Raw genomic sequence first — 22,775 nt, 5'->3', positions numbered from 1 at the left:
AAATGTAGTGTTAGAATGAATGAGAAAAACAATTTCAAAGTGAGTTTGGCAAATGTCTTTTTAAGTTTTTATGAATGCTTAGTTACATCTTTTCACATTTTATACTTTGTCTAAAGAGTAAAAATGGCATGGTTATTGTAAAACTTTAGACATAGTCTCTAGGGTTCTTCTTTTGGTTGGAGTTTCATCGATCGATCGAGATGTTTTGCCTCTTCCATGTCAACTTTGGTGACGTTTTATCGAGGGGGTCTCTCCTTTATTTTAGGTCTTCCTTTGATTCATTGCGTGGTTTCTCAAGTGGTTGGCGTCTTGGGGCTTTATGGTTGTTAATTTCAGGAGTGGGTTTTCTCGGGTTCTTTTGGTTTCTAGGGTGCTCAGGTGGCTCGGGCTATTGGTGTGTTTTGGTTGTAGCGTGTCAAGGTGGATTCTCAGCTTGATAGTAGTGTCGGTGTTCATGGGACTTTCGGTGTTATTTTGCCTCTTTTCTTTTCTTGTTTTCTATTTAGTTGTTGCTTTGTTTGTGTTTTATTTGTAATAATGGTGTTGTATCATTCAATTGTTGGGACTGGCTTGTGCCAATTTTTGCTTGGTCTGGCCTAGTCGTGTTTTAATTAAGGCTAATTAAGAATTTTATGTTCTAAATTTTGACATTTACAAAATTATTTCTCATAAATTTTTTACATCGTTAAAATTTTTTCTAAACTATTGAGATTGTTTGATTCAACGCTTTCTTTTCAATTCCGTTCAATTTTAATAACGTGACGATTGTTGCTGTACTAAATTGTGTTCCTTAAACTTTGATATTTATCAAAGTGTGTTCTCAAATTTTGACATATACCCAATCGTACTCCTTTAATCTAATAATCTCAATAGTAGACAACTTAGCTTATTATGATTATGATTCTTCAATTTGATTGAGAGTGAATCTGATTTATAATCAAATCCAATTTTTAGTATATATGTGTACATATATCATTAATCTAAAATAAAATACAAAACGAAAGAGTGGTTCATATCATGTGAAAGTGATTTGTAGAATTTATAAGGTGATAGCTACTAATTTTAACCCACATGTAATAAAATTTTGGAATTATTTCAAGAAAACTCTATAATAATAAAAAGAAAATTAAAAAAATACAATTGTACAGTTTTTAAGATTTTATTTACATCAAATACGGTTTTTTTATATACTTTTATATTATACTCTTATTATTTTATTGTTAATTTTTTGTTATTTTTATATTATTATTTACGTTGTTTTTTTTTAATTACTTTCATATAGTTTTCTTCTTCTTTTTTTTTTTTTGTGTGTGTTTTTATAGAATATGGTAAAAATATATATAAAAAAAATGAGCGTAAAACTGTAAAAAATTTACAAAAAATAGTAGTGTAATTTTCCCTAAAATTTTGATAATATCTATAAAATAAAAAAGAAAAAAAAATGATAATTACATAAAATACTAATCTTTGTAAAAATTTTACATCTTTACATTCAATTTTTTTTATTTTTACATTTTCACGGTATGTTATAAAAACACACAAAAATAATAAGAAAACTATATGAAAGTAATAAAAATACAAAAACATAAAAAATAATATACAAATAAGAAAAAATCAACAACAAAATAAAAAAAAACACACAAAATAAACATTATTCTATGTAATTAAAATCTAAAAAACCGTAAAATAATATTAAAAATTCTAATTAGAACGTATTTTTGTAATTTTTTGTTTTTAAAATTTTTTTTATAAATTAGAGAGCAGATTTGCGGCGAAATTAGTGTTTTGATTTTTATACACTTAACCCCCTTATCTTTATTTTTGGTGGCAAAACCCCTTTATGTTTTAATTTTTATACACTTAACCCCCTTATCTTTTTTTTTTGTGGCAAAACCCCCTTATGTTTTAATTTTTATACACTTTACCCTCTTATCTTTTTTTGGTGGCAAAACCCCCTTATGTTTATTTTTCTTTGCAAATTTGACACGCCAGTTAAATATTACCGTTAAATATCAACTGGATGACCACTGTATACACCTTTGTATATGTAACGGTAAAACCTCGAAGTCGATACAGTAGTAATCCAGTTAGTATTTAACGGTAATATTTAACTAAAACTTTAAATTTGCAAAGAAAAGTAAACTGAAGGGTTTTGCCACCAAAAAAAAGATAAGAGGGTTAAGTGTATAAAAATTAAAACATAAGGGGTTTTTGCCACCAAAAAAAAAGATAAGGGGGTTAAGTGTATAAAAATTAAAACATAAGGGGGTTTTGCCACCAAAAATAAAGATAAGGGGATTAAGTGTATAAAAATCAAAACATAAGGGGGTTTCGCCGCAAATTGCTCTATAAATTATACCAAAAGAAAAGAGTTGCATTAGTGTTTATTATGAAGTAGTGGGCCAAGAGGGCCCATTTCCCTTTCTGAGTTTCTCACTGTTTTTATAATTGGTCAAAAATAGAGAGAGAAAGAGAATATGAAATTCAATTAAAATTAGGGTTCACCACTTTCCTTCCTTCCCATCAGATAATCGCCATTGCTACCCAGCTACGAAGAAATTCCGATCCAACAACGCCACTCAATCCTTTCCAGCGCTTCGTTTAAGGTACATTACTCTTCTCTTTTGATTCCCTTCACTTTTCAATTTATCAATTAAAATTCCTACCTGCTCACTATCACGAGAGAGATATAGAGAGAGCAGTGTTGTTTTTTGCATTGAGGAACGAATCTATTTTAATCAATTTAGCTTTTTTATTAATTTCCCCCAAATTTTATTTTCTGGGTTTGCTACTTTGGTCTTTAATTTATTATCGAAGCTGATCTAGGATTGTGTACGTTTGAATTATAGTATTTTATTTACTTAATTTTTTGATGGATTGTTGTGATGGCTATGAATTAGGTTTCTTTTAAATTATATATTTTGGGAATGAATAAGTGTATCGTTTTACAGTGTTGGGACTTGGTATGAAGGTGGAGATCAATGGCTAACCATGCAGGAAAAGGAGTCCCCTCAAATGGGTCTGTGTATGTTTGCAATTTGCCTGATGGGGTTGATGAAAATATGGTGGCTGAATTTTTTGGGACCATTGGGTTGCTTAAGGTATGGAGTTTGATCAGGTATTATTGAGAATTACATTACGTTTAATCTGTGATAGTCTTACGTTTGCCATATTTTGATTTGTGTTTTGTTTAGTACATTTGTTCTTCTTTAATGTTTGATTTTGTTTCATGGTACTTTACAGAAAGACAAGCGGACTGGTAGACCGAAAATATGGTTTTATCGAGATAAGGTGACAAATGAGCCAAAAGGAGATGCTACTGTTACTTATGAGGATCCACATGCTGCTATTGCTGCTGTTGAGTGGTTTAACAATAAGGATTTTCATGGTAGTATTATCGGCGTTCACATTGCTGAATCGAAAAACAATGACCACGCATATAATACTGTTGTAGATATGCCAGCAGCAGCACCAACACTTGGCGTTCAAATGCCGAGTGTTGTTGCTGATTATGTTGGAGCTGAAGAAGAATCTGGTGATTTGAATGGGGCTGGTGGTCGGGGTAGAGGCCGGGGTGATGTTCCTGGAAAAGCGTGGCAACAAGATGGAGATTGGATGTGCCCAAATACAAGGTCTGTGATGTGATATTGGTGAGCTGCTCATTCTTGCTCCTTTCGTAATTTGTTGCATAGATATGCTTATAGATTCATCACTGAAACTTCTCATGCTTGGTTATTGTAGTAGTTGTTCCAATGTGAACTTTGCGTTTCGCGGTGTTTGCAATCGATGTGGAACTGCTCGCCCAACAGGAGCTTCTGGAGGTGGCTTCGGGGGTGGTGGACGTGGCCGAGGTCGTGGCCAAGAATCTGGAGGTCCTGGCCGATCAGCTGGTGCTGCTGCTCCTGCAGGACTCTTTGGTCCTAATGATTGGTCTTGTCCAATGTAAGCTTATATTATGATCTTCTGTGTTGGATTTTCTTAATTCTCATGCTTTTTGTTGATGGATTTTCTAGTGTAAGCTTTGGATTATGATCTTGTGTGCTGGATTGTCTTAATTCTCGTTCTTTTTTTAATGGAATTTGCAGTATTAATTATTTAGATGAAGATAATGTGAAATCACCTGTAAATTGTGACGTATGAGAGCTGAACAAAATAATAATCGTTTGCTAAACACTTTTTAAACATTTTATTATTATGTGTTAAGGACATTGTAGAACTTATTTGATCAATGGTTAATGAATCTTAGTTTTATGTTGTGTTATTTGCTCCAAGTATTTTCATGACAGATATTTAGTACGCATGAAATTAAAAAATATTATACGATTAATGTCATGAATGCGCTATAGAGTGCAAGTGCATGTGGCAATTTACATATTGCTTCTTCATTATTTTGCTAGGTGTGGCAATATCAACTGGGCAAAGCGTACAAAGTGCAATATTTGCAACACAAATAAACCTGGTCACAATGAAGGTGGTGTAAGGTTAGTTTGCTTTGTTTTTGTTCATATCAACTCTCTTTTGTTAATATTAATTTATGGTACCGGAGACACTAGAGTTGTTTTTATTTGAAAATGTATATTTACAATTAGTGGTTCCACAAGAGAATTGCTTCACATATTCAGTATGTTTATTTTTTTTAACTTGTGGTACTGGAGACACTGGAGTTATGTGTCAATTTACAAATGAAAATTAGGTATATTTTAACTAGGGGCACTGGCGCTTTAAGATAATTGCTTCATTTTATCATTTTGTTCATTTTTTTGCCTTGTCTACTTACATCAAATCATGCTAGAAAAAGGGCTAGTGTATACATATATACACATTTTTTTTTATAAAGACGCATTTATTAAATTATTTGACAGAGGAGGACGTGGGGGAGGTTACAAAGAGCTTGATGAGGAAGAACTAGAAGAAACTAAACGCCGTCGGCGGGAGGCTGAGGAGGTAAGAGCTATTTGTTCCAGCAGGGGATACATTCTTTTGGGCTCCTTTCTTTCCTTTTGTTTTTTTTTTTTTTTGATCTTTTTTTTTTTTCTCTTTGCTGATTTCAGGATGATGGTGAGATGTATGATGAGTTTGGCTATCTCAAGAAAAAGTTTCGTGTGAAAACACAGCAAGCTGATGCTGGAAGGACACTTCCTGGTGCTGGACGTGCTGGTTGGGAAGTGGAGGAACTAGGTAATTTCTTCTTGGCATGTAAACATTCAAGAGTACTTGTCTAGATTCTCATTCGAAACGGAATAACATGGAAATTGTGCTTTTAATCTGCTGATATTTTGAAAGGCTGTTGCATTTTATCCATTGTCCATTAGGTTTGATTAGAGGAGAGCCTTGTCAATTTGATTGAACACTATTAATTTTTCATGATTTTACTCATTTAATTTTGAGTTGTGCTCTCACCAGGTCTGAGCTCAAAACTATACTTTGCCCAACCAGCCTTTTCCATTTGTATCTATTGAACTGTTAGATTATGTCATCTAATTTTGTGAAAAATATCCTTTTATCTTTAATTAAGAGGATTTAAGGTGTATGCAGCTTTATTAAGATGTGGAGACTTCGTTTATTGACCAAATTGCATTATGCAGGTGTTGTTGACAGAGATGGTAGAGAAAGAAGTAGAGACAGAGGAAGAGAACGGGATGATAAGGAAAGCGGTAGGAACAGAGAACGAGATGATAGAGATAGGCGTAGGAGTCGCAGCAGAGAACGAGATAGGGGAAGGGATCGTGACCGAGATTATGATCGTGACCGAGATAGAGAGTACGGGCGGGATAGGGACCGGGACAGAGACAGGGATCGTGACCGGAGTAGGCACCGCCACTGAAAAGATATAGCATGAAAGCTTCCGAGCATTATTTTGATGTTTGATTTGGTGGTGGCTTGGATTCTTGGCATTCGATCTGAAACTCGTGTTTTGTTGGGAGCTTTTCCTTTCGAGCTCTCTTAATTGAAATGGTGCCTTATTGGTGTTGAAGATAAGATACTTTGTGTAAACTTGGTACACCCCATGCTTCAAGAACAAATTAAATTAAAATTTTGAATTGTGAACATTGTGGCAAAATGTTTGTGTTCTTGTAGATCATATACTCAAAGCAAATTGTTGGAACTAATTTTACTTTTTATTTCTTATTTCTTCTGGTGGTGATATGATGATGAACATTGATTAGGATCAATGTACAATGAAAAAGGTATTGCATTTATCAAGGTATTGCATTTATTAATTGGAAAATTATATCTTCACATATGGGATAGATCATATAGGCATTGAAAATTTTATCCTAGGTTTATTGGAAAGGAAGACTCTTACAAGTTACAACATATTAATCTCTTCTCTTTGCACAAAACATGTTAAATTACAAAGCAAAATAGTGAATAGCAGCCTTGATAAATGAATAATTCATTTTTTATTGATAAATTTTTAATATTTTTGACTAATTAAGATAAGTGTACTACTATATTGTTTTTAATCACTACTTATAAGTGCATTTTTTATAACAAAATAATAATTCATGAACTGTATTATAATAATAAATTATTTTGAGTTTTCTTCAAAACAAGCAAATATAAATGTATAAGAAAATTTTAATTGTAATTTTTGAAGCTCTAAAAATAAAAACGTCAATATAGTAGTCTTTGCAAGTAAAGGTGACAATTTGGGTTAGACACGATAATGCGACTCAAAATTCACAAGAAATAAACAAGTTTAGATTTGTCTTAAATGAGTTTGTGCCATTTTTGGATCTACATGGCTAACTCGTTTATTAAACAGACCATTTTCAGGTTGACATTCTTAATCTGAAAATGACACGATAATGACATAACAGACTTTTATCTTTTTATTGTCTCTATCATTGAGTTAGTTACCAGTTATTAGATTCTTGGTTAGTTAAGGTTGTTAACCGTTCTTTGTTATGTACGGTAGTTAGTTGGCTTAGACCTTGCTGATATTTGTATCTTATATAAGACCTTATTCTTCCCTTTGTAATTCATTCAACACATTAATAATAATGTTTAGATTCTCTCATTACTTCCGCAATATGGCATCAGAACAAGAGAGTTATGCTTCCCTCATATCCTAGTTTCTCCATTTTCTCTTGTTGTGTTATGCTTCTTCTCTGGCAACGTTTCAGTCTGAAGTGAAGAATTCATATTACAAAAGTGGAAATGTCCATATTACAAATCAACTTATTCTTACTAATGTGCTTTATGTTCCTACTTTCTAATATAAAATAATATATGTTAGCTGTCTAATAGTTGGGAATAATCTTGTCATAAATTTTTTTGCTAACAAATTTTACATGCAAGAAATTCACACCAAGAAGATGATTGACAAAGGTGAATTGATTAATGGGCTCTACATTTTGGACACCACAACCGTTTTTGCTAGTGTCTCCACATTGATCAGTCTGCTATGCAGATAGCTAACATTCCTACATTTCATAAAAGGACCAAGCACATCGAATTGGATCGCCATTTCATACGCGAAAAGATTGTCTCGTCTGCCATTCGCCTCATACCAGTTAGAAGTAATCTACAACTTGCCGACATATTTACAAACCCTCTCCCGTCTCCAACACTTACTTCTCACCTTTTCAAGATGTCCATACATGATATATATGGTCCATCTTGAGAGGGGGTAACAAACTTTTACTTTTTTTATTGTCTTTATTGTTGAGTTAGTTACTCGTTATTAGATTCTTGGTTAGTTAAGGTTGTAAATCGTTTTATGTTATGCACGGTGGTTAGATGGTTTAGACCTTACTGATCTTTGTATCCTATATAAGACCTTGTTCTTCATTTTGAAATTCATTCAACACATTAATAATAATATTTAGATTCTCTCATTATTTCCGTAATATGACATATGTAAAATTATACACTCATAAATATATTATATTACTACATGTAAATTATATTTTTTAAACATATTAAATTACTTATATATTTGTCATAACAAGATTGTAAACATGTTTTAAGTTGATAAGTTAATCAAAACTAAGAATGATTCTTTATATAAACGAGTCAGATCGGATCAACTCTAATATAAATAGGTTGACTTTGAGTTTTAGTTTTTGACACAAATAATTAATAAGTTAGATTTAGGTTTGACATTTGCTATAATACAACCTCAATAAGAACAAATCACACAACAATTATTGATACCCCTATTAATTCAAAATAATGCTACCCTTGTAATTGGAATTTTTTGCTCTCTCCCAACACCAAAAAGAAGCACCAAATCTACATCATTAATATGTACATACATTGAATTTTGGTGTCCCATATTTTAAAATGATGTAATAATAATATGTACATATATTTTTTCCCAAATTCAGACACAGCTCACTCGTTAATTTTCTTAATTTTTTTTTTTTATTTTAACAAAAGTCAAGGGTAAAATGGGTAATTAAAAATGGAAAAGTAAAGACACAAACTTTCAAAATTAAAAAAAAAAAAAATGTTGTAAATCAAAATATAGATCCCGCTCAAACTCATACTAACCCAACTCAAAAAATCATTTTCAGAACAGAGAAGAGAAGAGAAGACGACAATAAATCATTTTTTAGGGTTTTTGAAAGTTCAAACTTCAGTCTTTGATGATTTGGTATGCAATTTTAACTTAAAGTTTTCACCTTTACTCATTGATTGTTCTAATTAAGACTCGAATTTTATTTTATTTTATTGATGTGATTATAACCCTAATCTCTTCTTCTCTGTTTCAGACTGAGACCACCACCTCCGGCCAAGAAGATCTGGAAATTTAGAGATTGGACCATTCTAACGGGTTCGAATTATTTGTTTTACTCTTTGAATAATATATATGGGTTTGCATTAACCTTTCGATTGTTCTGTTAAAAACTAGTTAGTTCATAAGAAGAAGATGATTAAGTTTTCTTAAATTTAAACAATGGTTTTTGCTGAGTATGATTTTTTGCTTTATTTGTATTGTTTGGGATTATATGCTAATGTTTTTGATGATTTGGTATGGTGTTTTAACTTGAAAGTATTTGCCTTTACTGATTGATTGTTCTTTTTCGACTTGAATTTATTTTAAATTTTTAATTTTTTTGCTGATTTCTTCAGGCAGTGAGCTATTTGGAGTTGGTTTTTGAAATTATTTCATGTCCGCCGCCTCTTCTCGCCGTATTAAAGACCGGTCCGGTCGTACTGCCGGACCCAAAATTGCTGCAACTGGTAAGTCCTTTAAGGCAATTACTCCGATTCCCATTTCAGACAGTAGGTTTTCTACTGGAAAGGAGAATGGGTCTGGGATCACTTCCAAGGTTCAGAAACCTGCTATCCGACCTGTGACACGTGTAGATAAGGCTTTTGTGTCTGGGGGAGTGACCGGAGGCGATGCTCGGACTCGGTGGTCCACTTCGTCGTCTGGGCCGAGAGGTCGAAGCCCTAGCCCGTCTGATTTTTCGAGGATGGTGTTGGATGTCCGAAAGGAGCGGAGGGTTTCGGTGGATAGAACCGATAGGGCTTTTTCGAGCACTGGAAAAAGTTTTGAAGGTTCTAGGGTTTCGGATTGTGGGAAGCAGAAGAAGAGATTTGGTGATTTGGGCTCGAAAAGTAGCGAATTGGGCTCGAATGGAATTAGGGTTTTTAGGGATAGTAAAGTTAGTGGTGTGATTTCGGAGAAAATGAGTAAGGTTCGTGGGGTTTGGGAAGGGAAAACAATGGAAAGTGAAAAGTGTGGAAATGGGAAGAATGATACAAGCTTAGATTTGAGGAATGGAGTTGATGTTGGTAAGGCTATGGCGAATTGTATCAAGAAAGAGAGCGCAAAGAAAGCTCGAGTAAAGGTGGAGATAGATGACTTGCCTTTGAAGCTTGCTAAAGATGAAAGCTTTGGGAAGAAGGAGATGGAGGAGAAGTCTGTAAATGTTTTGGATGTTGCTAAGGAGGGAAAGGTAAGTGAAGCTGGTGTTGATGGTCGGGATTGTAATAGTTATCCGAGTAAGCTACATGAGAAGCTTGCTTTCTTAGAAGGGAAGGTTAAGAGAATTGCTTCTGATATCAAGAGGACTAAGGAGATGTTGGATTTGAATAAACCAGATGAGTCAAAGGTGATACTTTCGGATATTCAAGACAAGATTTCGGGGATTGAGAAAGCTATGGGTCGTGTTGCTGGTGATTCTGGTTCGAAGTTAAGCACTTTGAAAGGAAATGAGATTGGTGATCAGAAGGTGAAAACTGTTGTGAGCGATCAGCTTGATCTGGTGGACAACAGTAAAAGCTCGGTGAACGGTTTAAACAGTGATGAATTGGAAGCTAGACTGTTTCCACATCATAAATTGCTCAGAAATCGGGTTATATCATTAAAACCCTCATCAACAAATTCTCAAAGTGTTGAATCGAAGGCAGTTGATAAGCCATTGAGTTCCATTGATGATAACCCAATAGCAATAGAATTCTTGGCTTCCTTGAATAAGGAGGGAACGAAAATCACAACAAGGGAAATGAATGCTGGTATGGAATGTTATGATGCAGAAGAAGCTGATGGTGTAGAGTTGGAAGCTGGGGGATGTTCTTCGGACATAATGATTCAGAAAGAAAATGCCGAGCTTCTTCTAACAGCCGATGAAGCAATTGATGAATTTGAAGATCAGGAGAATAGACAGATGGTTGATGATGAAACTGAGGAAAATAGTATTTACCAGGTGAATGAAATAGGCTGCAAAACATCAACAGGAGGCTGGTTTGTGTCTGAAGGCGAGTCGGTTCTCCTTGCTCATGATGATGGTTCGTGTACTTTTTATGATATTGTTAACAATGAGGTACTTGTCTTAACCTGTGTATAAGTTTTATCGATATGAACATACATTATAGGTAAAATGTCTAGTATTTTATCTTATTGGCTAATGATTTATTAACAAATTTTAGGAAAAGGCGGTGTACAAGCCTCCTGCTGGAGTATCTCCTGGTATATGGAGAGACTGTTGGGTAATTCGAGCTCCTAGTGCAGATGGATGTTCGGGAAGGTATGTTGTGGCTGCATCTGCGGGGAATGCTTTGGATTCGGGTTTTTGCTCGTGGGATTTCTACACCAAAGAAGTGCATGCTTCTTATTTTGAAAGAGTACCACCACCTTCAAGAACAGTGCTTGGTCCCTTACCGAACAATATTTCACACAGAAATTCCTTGTCCAATCCTATGGATCCAGAAACTCGACAATGGTGGTATAGACCTTGTGGATCTCTTATTGCTTTAACTTCTAGCTCTCAGAGAGCGGTGAGAATATTTGACATTCGTGATGGAGAAGAAATGATGGAATGGGGTGTATCAAAGCCTGTGTCAACAATGGATTATTCAAGCCCCTTGCAGTGGAGAAATAGAGGAAAAGTAGCCATTGCTGAAGCTGAAACTATCTCTCTTTGGGATGTAAACTCCATCAGCCCTCAAGCATTACAATCAGTTTCCTTATCTGGTCGAAAAATCTCTGCTTTTCATGTGAATAATACTGATGCTGAGCTCGGTGGAGGTGTTCGACAAAGGTACATACTTATTTCCCCTTTCTTTTGATCCTTGGTTTCTTCCTTTGCTCATGTTATACTATGTTTTCTAAGAGTTAGATATCTTAAATGCAGGCTAAGTTCATCAGAAGCCGAGGGAAACGATGGTGTATTCTGCACTCAAGACACCATTAACATTATGGACTTTCGCAACCCATCTGGTATAGGTCTTAAGATACCAAAGCTCGGTGTGAATGTACAGTCGGTTTTCTCACGTGGGGATTCTGTCTTTCTTGGTTGCTCAAACGTGAGAACATCAGGGGTGAAAAGGCAGTCCACCTCAGAAGTGCAGCAATTTTCGCTGCGTAAGCAGAAGCTATTCAGCACTTACTCGTTGCCTGAATGCAATGCCGATAGCCATTATTCAGCAATCACTCAAGTTTGGGGAAATTCGAATCATGTCATGGCTGTTAGTGGATTGGGGCTGTTTGTATTCGATACATGTACAGACAACGATCTTGATCCGTATACAAGCGATGAAGATAAGTCTCAAATGGTTAGAGAAATTGTTGGCCCTGATGATATGTATTCACCGTCTTTCGATTATTCAGCATCTCGCACTCTTCTGATATCCAGAGATCGCCCGGCGATATGGAAGCATTTGTCTTAAGACGAAACACTACTGCTTGCTTTCCAACTCGAAAGCATAAAATTTATTAGGTAATATGAGGCTATGGGCATGACATTATGCTATGCTGTATTTCTTTCTGTTTTTTTTAGTTGATTATTGATTGTGTTTGTATGGTTTTTCTAGATCAACTTTGTTATTTATTGATAGAAAATGGAAGTTAATCTCTCTGTCATGCTCTGCTGTATTGCTAGGGAAAAAGTTACATCAGAACATTGAACAGAAAGTAGATAACAATAATCATTAAAATCATGTAATGTTAGTGTGTTTATTATTCACTATGATTTTTCAGTACAGAGTTTGCAATTTTTGATTCTGTCCATTTTGGCCAATTTTTATACAATATAAAAAAGTAGGTAATATTTTCTAAAATGGCTTGTTCATTTTTAGTCCACTAAATCAAATCAACACAAGTGAACAATGCAAATATGTTATCAGAAACTCTTATTTGAGTTAGTTGGATGAGTTTGCAGTGTATTTTGATATGATTATATGAGATGAGGATGTGTCAAATTGGTTGGAATTTCTTTAATGATTATTAGCTAAGGATGTAATGTAATGACACAAAATGCTTTCTTCATTATCTTCTACAATCTTCAATCATCACTCATATATTAAAGGAAAGAGACTAAAAATGCTACAAACTTTTTTTGGTGGAAAAGTTAAATTAGGAATTCAAAATATTTATCATCTAATAATCCAAAAAAAAATTGTAGAGATGTGAAAAATTGCTTTTCAATGGGAAACAAACTACACTATTACATTGTCAAACATACATAAACATATTTGGGTAAATATGTCCAAAAATGTGTAAGATTCAATGATTTAGTAGTTGAGCTTTGAGAGGCAGTAGTGGCTTGGATGAATGAATGAAGCTTTGACTTAGAACAAGATGATGTTTGGATTCTTCCATTTAGGTCTCTTACTCCCTTTTCTTCTGTTGTTGTTGTTTAATAGCTTCTTCTGGTTTTTTGTATAAGATTATTTGACTCAGAAGGGTACCATTGGTTGCCATACCAATTACAGACCCCAACACAACTTGCAACAGTTAAGGAAGGATCACAACAAATGTTTCAATTCTTCCACATATAACATTAACATTAGGAGTATGTCTATAGTACACCCCCTAAAAGTTTGTTTCCGTAGACCCTTTAAATGTTTCTGTATTCATAAGTTTTTTAGTTTAATTTTTCATGATCGTGTATGTTATAGTTATTTAAGACTACTTGTACATTTTCAGAAAATTCTGAGTAATTTATAATGCTGAAAATAATGTCTAAATATTTTATTGTGCCCATGCAGTAAGTAACTATTTGAACTTTATTTTCAGCACTATAAATTATTCGGAATTTATAGAAAATTTACAGGATCCTAAATAGCTACAACATACACGATTATGAAAAAAAAATGGACTAAAAAATCTTCCTAAATATCGAAGCAGACAAGAAATTTACCAGAACAACTCTTTTAAGAGGTGTACTACAGAAATTTCATAACATTAATTCCTACAAATAAGCACATCCTTTTTCTTTCTTATAATATAATACCACAAAAATGTACTTAATTGTTAATTGTTATAGTACTAATGTTTGATGAGCTTGTTGGTTGGTTAGACAGATATTTGAATAATAATATATTTGCAAAAAAATAAATAAATGAATGCAATGCATCATCACCTAAACTTCTCTTTTCCAAGGATGTTTGCTATTGGATTAAATATATTATGTAAAACAAAATAGTAAAAAACAAGGATACCACTTTGTGGAGCATTTTCCTGCAAGCTGGTAAATACCCTAGCTGCAAAACAAAGATCAATTGAGATATTATTATCATTACTATAAGAGTTAAGAATGGTTTAGTTGTATTCACATTTTTATTAACTCACCAATGGAACCTCCGAAATTCATTAAACATGTCAAGAAGCTGAGCTCCCCAGTGCTTTTACTAGAAAAGTTTTTCCATATCTGAGGGATCCTAGCACACAGAAAAATTGCATGTTGGGATGCATATAGAGCTTCGAAAAGAACAGGGTCAATTTGACCAGCTAAGATGGTTGGCGCCACAGCACAGTATCTACAAGATGATTGTATTAAGGAAAAATTGGACAATAAACACATGTATAAATATCTAAACAATGAAGAATAAAAACCAGTCTAATCTGAAAGAACGAAAGCAGGATACAGTAGCGCTCTGATCCAGGTTGTCAAACCCAAAGGTTGAGAGAAATAGTAGATGACAGCGACTAAAATTATTGCTGTGACAGACAGATGAGAAGAGAAAGTTAGCTTCTTATTAATGTAAAACTATAACCATAATAATTAGTCAAGGTACTCAGGCCTGAGTTCTACACCAAAATTTTCAACTTGCCATAACTATAACAATTTAAAAAGACAAACTATCACCAATTTCGATCAACTATCCTGCATCATTCTTAAAATTTAGGATAAGCACACAAAAACCAGACCATACAACTTGCACAATCAATAAATTACATCTTAGCTGGTTTATAATCTCTTGCTACTATACATATCTAAAGGCAAGCACATTCTCTTGAGGTTATTTCTACATGTGATGACACAAAATTATGGCCTCGTAACAACCAACCAACCAACTCATTACAGTATATTATCACACAACTATGCGTTTCTCAATCAATCAACAAAAGAGGGGAAAGAAATTTAGTCAGAAGTGAATCAAATGATCAATCATGTTTCAACAATTTAAGCATATATTGTACAAATGGTTTCATTAAAATTGAAAATCATTCTATTATTCTATGCTTAAAATCAGGTAAGGTTCATATATGCACTAGTTCCCCCACGTCTCCAAGGAAGCATTTTGCTCATGTGTTAAATTAGTAGTGGCTGAACCACTTTTCTAGAGAGCACACAATCAAAAAACAGAAGCGTGTTCAAGATTGGCAGGCAGTTTTTTTGGCCTATTGACTTCGATTCGTGGCTTGGTTGGATCAACACAAGGAGAAAGAGGAGCCTTATTACAGACCTGATTTCAGCTACTATGGCAGGCGTAGTTTACAGTATTTGGATCAATAGTAATCTCTGTATTCTTGAAAATAAATCTTTTACTCTCGATACAATATGTATCGATAGGCTGATTAAAGCTGGCACCACAAAGAAATTTCAAAACGACATATCGGTGCCCTCAATTTTTTAGGCAAATGTAGTTAGTTTTGGTTTGACTAATAACGTTTCTTTCTTGATCAAAAAAAAATTAGTAGTAGCTTATTTTTATAATTAAACAAAGTTTGGGGAAGAATACCTTGGATCAACAGAAAGGCTAGCTCCCCATAAGCTGAGAAGGGAAGCCCCTTGTTAAAACAGTATGCCAGAGCAATGGTGTAACCAACTACCTCAAGCTCAAAAGATACAACACTAAGACCTCTCACACTTCCATTCTTCAATATTTTCATTATCTGCATTGCATCCCATTCACAACGAACACAAACACAAACACTAGCTTAGCAATGATCCAGTAAGAAAATCCAAACATCACAAGTTTAATCAAGCAAAATAATATAACTTAAATAGGCACGATGCTCCTTCATCCCAATATTGAAAGAGTAGCTAAGCTAAAATTCAAATAATCTTATAATTATTAAAGAATTAAGCTTTTTCTTACATGATTTCATAAAGCCCAAGCCAAAAAAAATCACATTTTTTGAGTTAATTGATGAGTTTAACCTTAAATCACAAAACTATATAATTTTTTTTTCTTGGAATTTGTCAAATAAACAAAAATAACATTCTCAAATTTTTGAAAATTGATTGATTGGAAGGGATCAAAGAAGAAATTGAGAGTGAGGAAGAAGTGTTACGATACCTGAGGGAGTTTGACAGTGGTGGAAGCGGCGACGAGGGCATAGCCGATGAGCTTAGAAATGAGGGGAAGCAAGCAATCTTTCTCGGGAAATTGGCCATGGCGGAGAGATCCCAAAGCACAGCTGAAATCGATTCCAAGGAACGACATTTCCGATTCAATCTCACCACCACACCACTGCGCTGCCGGAGATTATCAAAGATTGAAATTTGGGTGAAATGAGATATATGACTTTGGGTTTGACTAACCATATGGTATTTTTGACAAAAGTCAAGGGTCAAAAGGGTAATTTCAATTAAAAATTTGATTTTTTTTTTTTCAATTAAAATTTAAAATTGGAATGGAAGTTTTATGTTTATGGTTTTTAATTTTTATTGGTAAAAAATTGAGATTTTTATAAAATTCTTGCCCCCACATCAAAAAAAAAAAGAAAAAAATTTAAAATGACAGTGTGTACAAAATAATAGGCCTGCACATGGGTTGGGTTGGGCGGTTTTTAGGCGGTTTGGCGGTTTTTTTATTTGGCGGTTTTTTAAAATCACAACCCATACCTGCCCAATAAAAGTTTGGGTTGGGCGGTTTTTTAGAGGGCGGTTTTATGCGGTTTTTTGGGCGGTTTGGGTTGCTTAAAAATCAAAACTTCCAAAGTATATTGCCACAAGTATAGACTCCACTTTTTGTTTAAACAACATATGTAAATTTTACTCAGCAAAAAAATATCTCCCTCCCTTCCCCCATACAAATACAACCTGTGGTATACTATATTATCACCAAAATTGAAGCTTTGGTTTGGTTTACTATCACAAGTTAAAGCCACCATCTAAATAACTATAAGGCAATTATTTATTTTCACACATAGTGCGACAATTAGTTTTAGGTTTTTTTTTTTTTTTTTTTTTTGTTTTAGGCAGCCTTAGGAATAAATTTTTTTAAAATATATATATATAATAATAAATAACGGGTACGGGTTGGACCCGCTCCTTTTAGGCTAACCCGTACCCGCTCGCCAATCAACGGGTTAAAACTCAACCCAACCCAATTTTTGCGGTTTTTTAATGGGCGGATTCTAATGGGTTAGGCGGTTCCCACGGTTTAGCGGTTTTTATGTTCCGGCCTACAAAATAACATGAGTATAACATTAAAATACATTAAAAGACAAGACTACATTTTTTATTTATAAAATTTTAAAAAATCGTAAAAATATTTAAAATTAAGCGGAATTATACTTTTGTAATTTTTTTTATTGTTTTTATGTATTTATGAAATCATTCCAAAAAACAATTCATATTTTCGTCAATTTTTTATTTTTACATTTTAAAACAGTTTTTTTTTTTTTGTATTTTTACGAAATTCTACATATAAATTCCTATTGCAATTAGCGGAGCAATTTAAATCGCAATCAAAAATCGTATAGCAATCCACATAAAAATTACCGAAGAAATCACTTTAGAAATCCAAACCATAAATTTAAAAAAAAATAAAAAAAAATAGTATATCAAGTAATTCACAAAATTTAAATATGTTAAAATATTTAAAATTCTGCAAATCAATATTTTTATCTTTTTTGGATTAAAAAATCCATATTTTTACAATATAAAATATATTTTTGCCTGTTAAAAAAAAAAACAATCTCTTTGCCTTTTTATAATTTTAGATAGTATTATTGTCAACAATAAAAAAAATAGATAGTATTACTATTATTTTTGAGTTTTTAATATAATTTAATGATATTATACTTTTAGTTATTTTTTTTTTAATTAAAGTTGAAAATACTATTCAATTACTCAAAAAAGAAAAAAAAAATCATTTTCTTCAATAAATAAATTCCATTTAAATAAATAAAATTCCCTTATTCATTTATTTTTAGAAGAAATTAGTAATTTTCTGGAGAGCTCAGCTCAGTCGCCTTTCTTCTCCCAAATTCAGAACCCTAACCCTAGACAGATTCATCTACGTCTCTCCTTTTCAATTTTCCCATCATCTAATCTAATCTAATCTAATCTATTCTCTTTTTTCTTTTCCCCAAAAGACTTCGCTTGAATTGGTGAGTTTTTCTTCAATTTTATTCCGATTTTTAAATTTTAAATTTATATTTTTTTTCTTCATTGTTTTATTGTTTTCCAATTCAAATCTTATGTCAGTCAATTACCGCCGCAAATCAAATTTCAGAGCCATTCCCGATTGATTCAATAAACCCGACGAACAGGTGAACTTCTATCTGATTAGGTTTATTTTGGATTTTCGATGTTTTGAGTTGATTTTAGGTTTAGAATATTGATAACAGGCTTTACTGTTAAAAATTAAAATTTATTTATAAAATTTTGTGGTTTTCTTTTTCTTTGTTCTCTTTTGGGCTGTGTGAACTTGATTTCTTAATCGGATTTGGAAGATAACCTAAGTTTAGCAAACCTATATTTTCTATTACCTGTTCTGAAATTGAAGAATAATAATTTTATTGCTTTGTTTTTTAAAAAGGATTTTCTTACCTATATGATTGCTAATTTGAGTTGGTGTTAGTTCATGGGAAACTATGCTTGACACATTAGAGTGTAATTGATAGAGTCTTGAGTTGAGGATATTGGTTGAAGTTCAAACCTTTCTTCTGTTTTTTTTAAAGAGCAATTATTGTTTTTGCTGCTATTTTTGAACTTGATAATAATTTAGTCAACATAAGAATGGATCTTATGTTTTGTGACCTTTTTCTTGCTCTAGTTTTTCTTTTGCCTAATCTGGTTTCTGTAGGTTTTGTTCAGTAGCAACAGTTTTTGAGACTTTATTTGGTAGAAAGGGATTTACTTTTTTTATGTGATACATTTTTCTTTATGTTTTTAAATGCATTTGGGTTGGTTTATATGGGAGATGGTAAATATGATAAAACATTTCAGTATAAAAGATTTAGAGAATTTAGGTATCAAGAAAACGTGGGCTGGGTTTGGTTTATTAACAACTTGAGTGGGGGATTTTTTTCTCTTTTTTCTGGGTATAAGGGCAATGTTGGGAAGAGGGGGGGTTTCGGACGGGTACGAGGTCGGCTCAAAGAGACAAAGAATGATGGAATCAAATCCGTACTTCGCAGTGAGCAGTGGCGGAATTGGCTTTCAACCTTATGGCTACGGGGGTGTATTTCAGCCTCCTCCGTTTCCTGTTGTTCGATTGAGAGGACTCCCTTTCAACTGCACAGATATTGACATATTCAAGTTTTTTGCTGGATTGGATATTGTTGACGTGTTGTTGGTCAACAAGAATGGACGGTTTTCAGGTGAGGCCTTTGTCGTCTTTGCTGGTGCGGTACAGGTTAATTTCGCTCTGCGAAGAGACCGACAGAACATGGGCCGTAGATATGTGGAGGTTTTCAGGTGCAAGAGGCAAGATTATTATAATGCCATTGCAGCCGAGATAAATTACGAAGGAATATATGATAATGACTATCATGGAAGTCCTCCTCCATCAAGACCCAAGAGGTTTATTGATAAAGACCAGATGGAATACACCGAGATATTGAAGATGCGTGGCCTCCCTTTCTCTGCCTCGAAATCAGACATAGCTGACTTCTTCGCAGAATTTAAAGTTGTCGAAAATCAGATTCATATTGCTTGCAGACCCGATGGAAAAGCTACTGGCGAAGCATATGTGGAGTTTGTCTCCGTTGAGGAGGCTAAACGAGCAATGGGGAAGGACAAAATGACTATCGGGTCAAGGTATGTAGAGCTGTTTCCATCAACACCGGATGAAGCCAGGCGTGCTGAGTCTAGGTCAAGGCAGTGAGTTATAGCCTTGTAGCCATTGACACTTACCTACATTTATGTGAACTTCAACTTTGGGTGCTGAGTCCCTTTTTAGGTTTGATTGTTAGAACATTTGGTGTGTTTTTCAGAGTCAAATTGAGTTCACCATATGGGATTTAAGGAGCATTTGGGTTTGTTTCATTGAGTTAATTCTTTTTTTTTTTTTATTCTTGTATGCATAGCTTTGCGAAAGAGGATTAAGCCCAGAAAGTTGACTGTTCATTTTTCAGTTTGAACAATGAAAGGAACTAAAACAAATATACAGGCTTAAAATGAGAACCAAAAGAGGGGACACCATTTACTCCAACAGCTTCTGAAACTATATTTTTCACTACAACTAATTTAACTTGAGTAACTTGTTAGTTGGATATTATCGTTAAATACTAATTATATTATCATATTAGTTTTAAAATTTTATTTTTATGCATACAAAGATGTACATCGTCTAATTGATATTTAACGATAATATTTAATTGATGTCTCAAATTTGTAAAGAAAAGTAAATATAAAGAAGTTTTGCTACCAAAAAAATAAAATAAAGAAAATTTCACCGCTAGTTACTTCTAAAAGATAATAATAAGTTTTGTTTTTTATTTTTTATTTTATGTATATAAATTTCAATCACACATATAGTATTTATTAAATTACTAAAATTTAGCAATGTGGTAATATGGTAATAAGATAATAACATGACAAATCAAGTTTAGCTAAGTTGAGGATGATGTTTTTCTTCTAACATTCGAAGAATTAATGATGATGTACAATTTTCTTAATAGGGATTTTTTTTTAAAAATAAAAAATTACTAAAAATAGGGTTGAAACTTCAAACATTTTTTTTGAATATGAGTTGTACTTTTTGTCTGCATAGAATTACAAATGACTATTTTTAGAATGATAAATTATTTATAATTTGTATAAAAAAAATAGGTAGCTAAGGATGTTGGAGTGGTGGTAGTAGGCCTTGATTAAGAAGAGCTTCCTTAATGAGTTTGAGAGATTCTTCCATATCATCAAGTAGTTGTTGAGGATCAGGAATCACATTTGGGTCCACTCCTAAAGCCATTGTCATTTTATTAACATAACTTTGGAATTGGATTGACAATGCCTACAACAAACAAATATACATATATATAAATATGTCATAAATATATGTTAATTAACAACAACATAATAATGCTTTTAGAGGGGTTCATCTCGGATTAGTTAAGTCATAATCCCAAAAAATATAACCATGCATATGCTATATTTTAGAACATATGCACACATTATTATTCATAATAATAATAATAATAATAATAATAATAATAAGAGTGTTACTGTCAATCTCTTGTCACAATTTTTTAGTCAATTTTCGTACCTAAAAATAAATACCAATTTTTTTTTAACATGGTGGTGTTCGTTATATAGTTACATATTATTCCTATAATAATTTTTGTATAGTTTACTTTACAATGTTGAAAAATATGTTTGGATTTTTTTTAACACGCGTGGTGAATTGGAATATCATGAACTTTATTTTTAATATTGTAAACTATTTTGAATTTTTAAAAATTTACAGGACTGATATTGTAACTATAACGAATACAACTATAGAAAAATATTTTGATATATGATTTTAAATGTACAAATTAATTAAGAGATTGTAATAAGAGATTATAATTTCGTAATAATAAAAGAGAAAACTTACACGTGGAAAGCCATAAACAGCTACAGCAATGTAAGAAAGTGGATGACCATAAAAACTAATTTCTTCAAGAGGACCAATCATGTTTGAGAAACCTGTTGTTATATTAAAAGCTGCTCTGTGTGATACTTTTGCAGCAGCCTGCAATTAATATATAATTTATATAACTAATTCTTTAATTTCAATAATAATACACGAAGCCAGCACAAGCTCAAATGACACGAGCACAAAATTGACATGAAAAAAAGTGTACTTAGACACGACATGAAAAAAATAATTTAAACACGATATGACACGACACGAAAAATATAGACTTTGGCACTACAAGCTTGAAAGCATGAATAGATTACCTCGAAAGTATTACACATTAAAAATGTCAATGATTTTATAATAATAACAATGATAAATATTTATTTATCAGTTAAAATAATAGTAATATTCAAATTATAATCATTATTATTATTTTTTAGTACTTAACAATTGTAATAAAAATACAAAAATAAGGAACACGAATTTGAGTCTACCCTATAAGAAAACAAGTTAGTCTATTTAAGAAGAATCGGTCCAAATAAAGCACGATACGAAATTAGTGGACTTGCAAGTTGTGTCTGGCCTACCCTATAAAATTGTTGCACGACACGACTTATATTTTTTTATGGTCCAACTCAACACACGATCAATATTTTAAAAATCACAAGAAAATATAGACCGAACTAACACAACACACTACTTATTTTGTGATTGATAATGATAGTGATAAACATAATTAATTAAGTGGGTACATAGAGTAAGAGTAATTAACCTTAATTCCGAAAGTTTTGAGTATAATTTTATTAAGTAAGTAAGTGCAGAAGATTCCTCCAGAGTTCTTTTTCTTATCAACCGTTGATTTGGCTACACGAACATAATCCAACGGATCATCTCGTAAAGCAATTTTGAAAGGGAGAAGGATAAACCCATACAAGTTACCCCACTTTGACTTTGTACCCTTAGACATTAAATCTGCAAGATCCTGTTTTACACATAATTAATAGTTAATTATGTTGTTAAATTACAACATTAATTATTACTTAATTAAATAAAGAGGAATTACCCCATTTACTATTTTTTTTATTTTTTTTTGTAAATTTACGGTTTGGGTTTCTAGAGTGGTTGCAGCGCTAGTTGCAATAGGGTTTTTATACAATTTTTTTGTTGCAAATTAAGTTGCAGCGCTAGTTGCAATAAGAGTTTTTATGTAGAATTCCGTAAAAATATATAAAAAAAATTATTTTGAAGTGTAAAAAATGAAAAAATCCCTTAAATAAATTAGTAACATATTT

At 32.8% G+C, this 22,775-nt stretch overlaps 5 protein-coding genes across 10 annotated transcripts in view; 3 read left to right on the top strand and 2 right to left on the bottom strand.

The window, feature by feature from the left end:
- The window catches only part of LOC115718623 (wax ester synthase/diacylglycerol acyltransferase 5), a 66,625-nt gene that overhangs the window by 38,526 nt on the left and 5,324 nt on the right, over nt 1-22,775 (bottom strand). The window contains exons 5-7 of one of the 2 annotated variants that reach the window (XM_030647436.2): nt 22,256-22,465; nt 21,457-21,594; nt 20,472-20,874 (exon numbers count right to left, since the gene is read on the bottom strand). In XM_030647436.2, the coding sequence (XP_030503296.2) occupies nt 20,701-20,874; nt 21,457-21,594; nt 22,256-22,465 (522 nt within the window). In that variant the 3' untranslated portion in view covers nt 20,472-20,700. Of the gene's footprint in view, nt 1-20,471; nt 20,875-21,456; nt 21,595-22,093; nt 22,466-22,775 lie in introns of those variants that run through there. The other variant, XR_009686451.1, reaches the window with a different exon arrangement.
- Nucleotides 2,447-6,129, top strand: LOC115719753 (transcription initiation factor TFIID subunit 15). 3 transcript variants are annotated; one of them, XM_030648933.2, is made up of 8 exons: nt 2,447-2,606; nt 2,952-3,101; nt 3,244-3,632; nt 3,745-3,942; nt 4,398-4,481; nt 4,863-4,944; nt 5,052-5,178; nt 5,586-6,129. In XM_030648933.2, exons 2-8 carry the CDS (start codon nt 2,982-2,984, stop codon nt 5,822-5,824), a joined length of 1,239 nt encoding a protein of 412 aa, XP_030504793.1. In that variant the 5' UTR covers nt 2,447-2,606; nt 2,952-2,981; the 3' UTR covers nt 5,825-6,129. The 3 variants fall into 3 exon arrangements, with proteins under 3 accessions (XP_030504793.1, XP_030504792.1, XP_030504794.1); XM_030648932.2 differs by having other exon boundaries at nt 3,742-3,942; XM_030648934.2 differs by having other exon boundaries at nt 2,952-3,118; nt 3,742-3,942.
- On the top strand, nt 8,447-12,463 carry LOC115719334 (KIN14B-interacting protein At4g14310). Of its 2 annotated transcripts, none has more exons than XM_030648322.2 (5): nt 8,447-8,605; nt 8,724-8,785; nt 9,085-10,784; nt 10,891-11,501; nt 11,595-12,463. In XM_030648322.2, exons 3-5 carry the CDS (start codon nt 9,123-9,125, stop codon nt 12,127-12,129), a joined length of 2,808 nt encoding a protein of 935 aa, XP_030504182.2. In that variant the 5' UTR covers nt 8,447-8,605; nt 8,724-8,785; nt 9,085-9,122; the 3' UTR covers nt 12,130-12,463. The 2 variants fall into 2 exon arrangements, with proteins under 2 accessions (XP_030504182.2, XP_060966990.1); XM_061111007.1 differs by having other exon boundaries at nt 8,724-8,825.
- Nucleotides 12,858-16,219, bottom strand: LOC115721084 (mannose-P-dolichol utilization defect 1 protein homolog 2). Its single transcript, XM_030650327.2, has 6 exons — nt 15,988-16,219; nt 15,427-15,580; nt 14,329-14,401; nt 14,033-14,220; nt 13,903-13,944; nt 12,858-13,185 (listed from the first exon to the last, which is right to left on the bottom strand). The coding sequence occupies exons 1-6, from the start codon at nt 16,132-16,134 to the stop codon at nt 13,070-13,072; spliced, it is 720 nt and encodes a 239-aa protein (XP_030506187.2). The 5' UTR covers nt 16,135-16,219; the 3' UTR covers nt 12,858-13,069.
- On the top strand, nt 17,783-19,914 carry LOC115719407 (uncharacterized). 2 transcript variants are annotated; one of them, XM_030648443.2, is made up of 3 exons: nt 17,783-18,028; nt 18,126-18,190; nt 18,972-19,914. In XM_030648443.2, exon 3 carries the CDS (start codon nt 18,976-18,978, stop codon nt 19,747-19,749), a length of 774 nt encoding a protein of 257 aa, XP_030504303.1. In that variant the 5' UTR covers nt 17,783-18,028; nt 18,126-18,190; nt 18,972-18,975; the 3' UTR covers nt 19,750-19,914. The 2 variants fall into 2 exon arrangements, with proteins under 2 accessions (XP_030504303.1, XP_030504302.1); XM_030648442.2 differs by having other exon boundaries at nt 17,795-18,028; nt 18,126-19,914.

Source organism: Cannabis sativa, chromosome 2 (assembly GCF_029168945.1).
Source record: "Cannabis sativa cultivar Pink pepper isolate KNU-18-1 chromosome 2, ASM2916894v1, whole genome shotgun sequence".
NCBI classification, from domain to species: domain Eukaryota; kingdom Viridiplantae; phylum Streptophyta; class Magnoliopsida; order Rosales; family Cannabaceae; genus Cannabis; species Cannabis sativa.
Note: the sequence above shows the minus strand (reverse complement) of the source record. Positions and strands in the feature narration are given on the sequence as shown.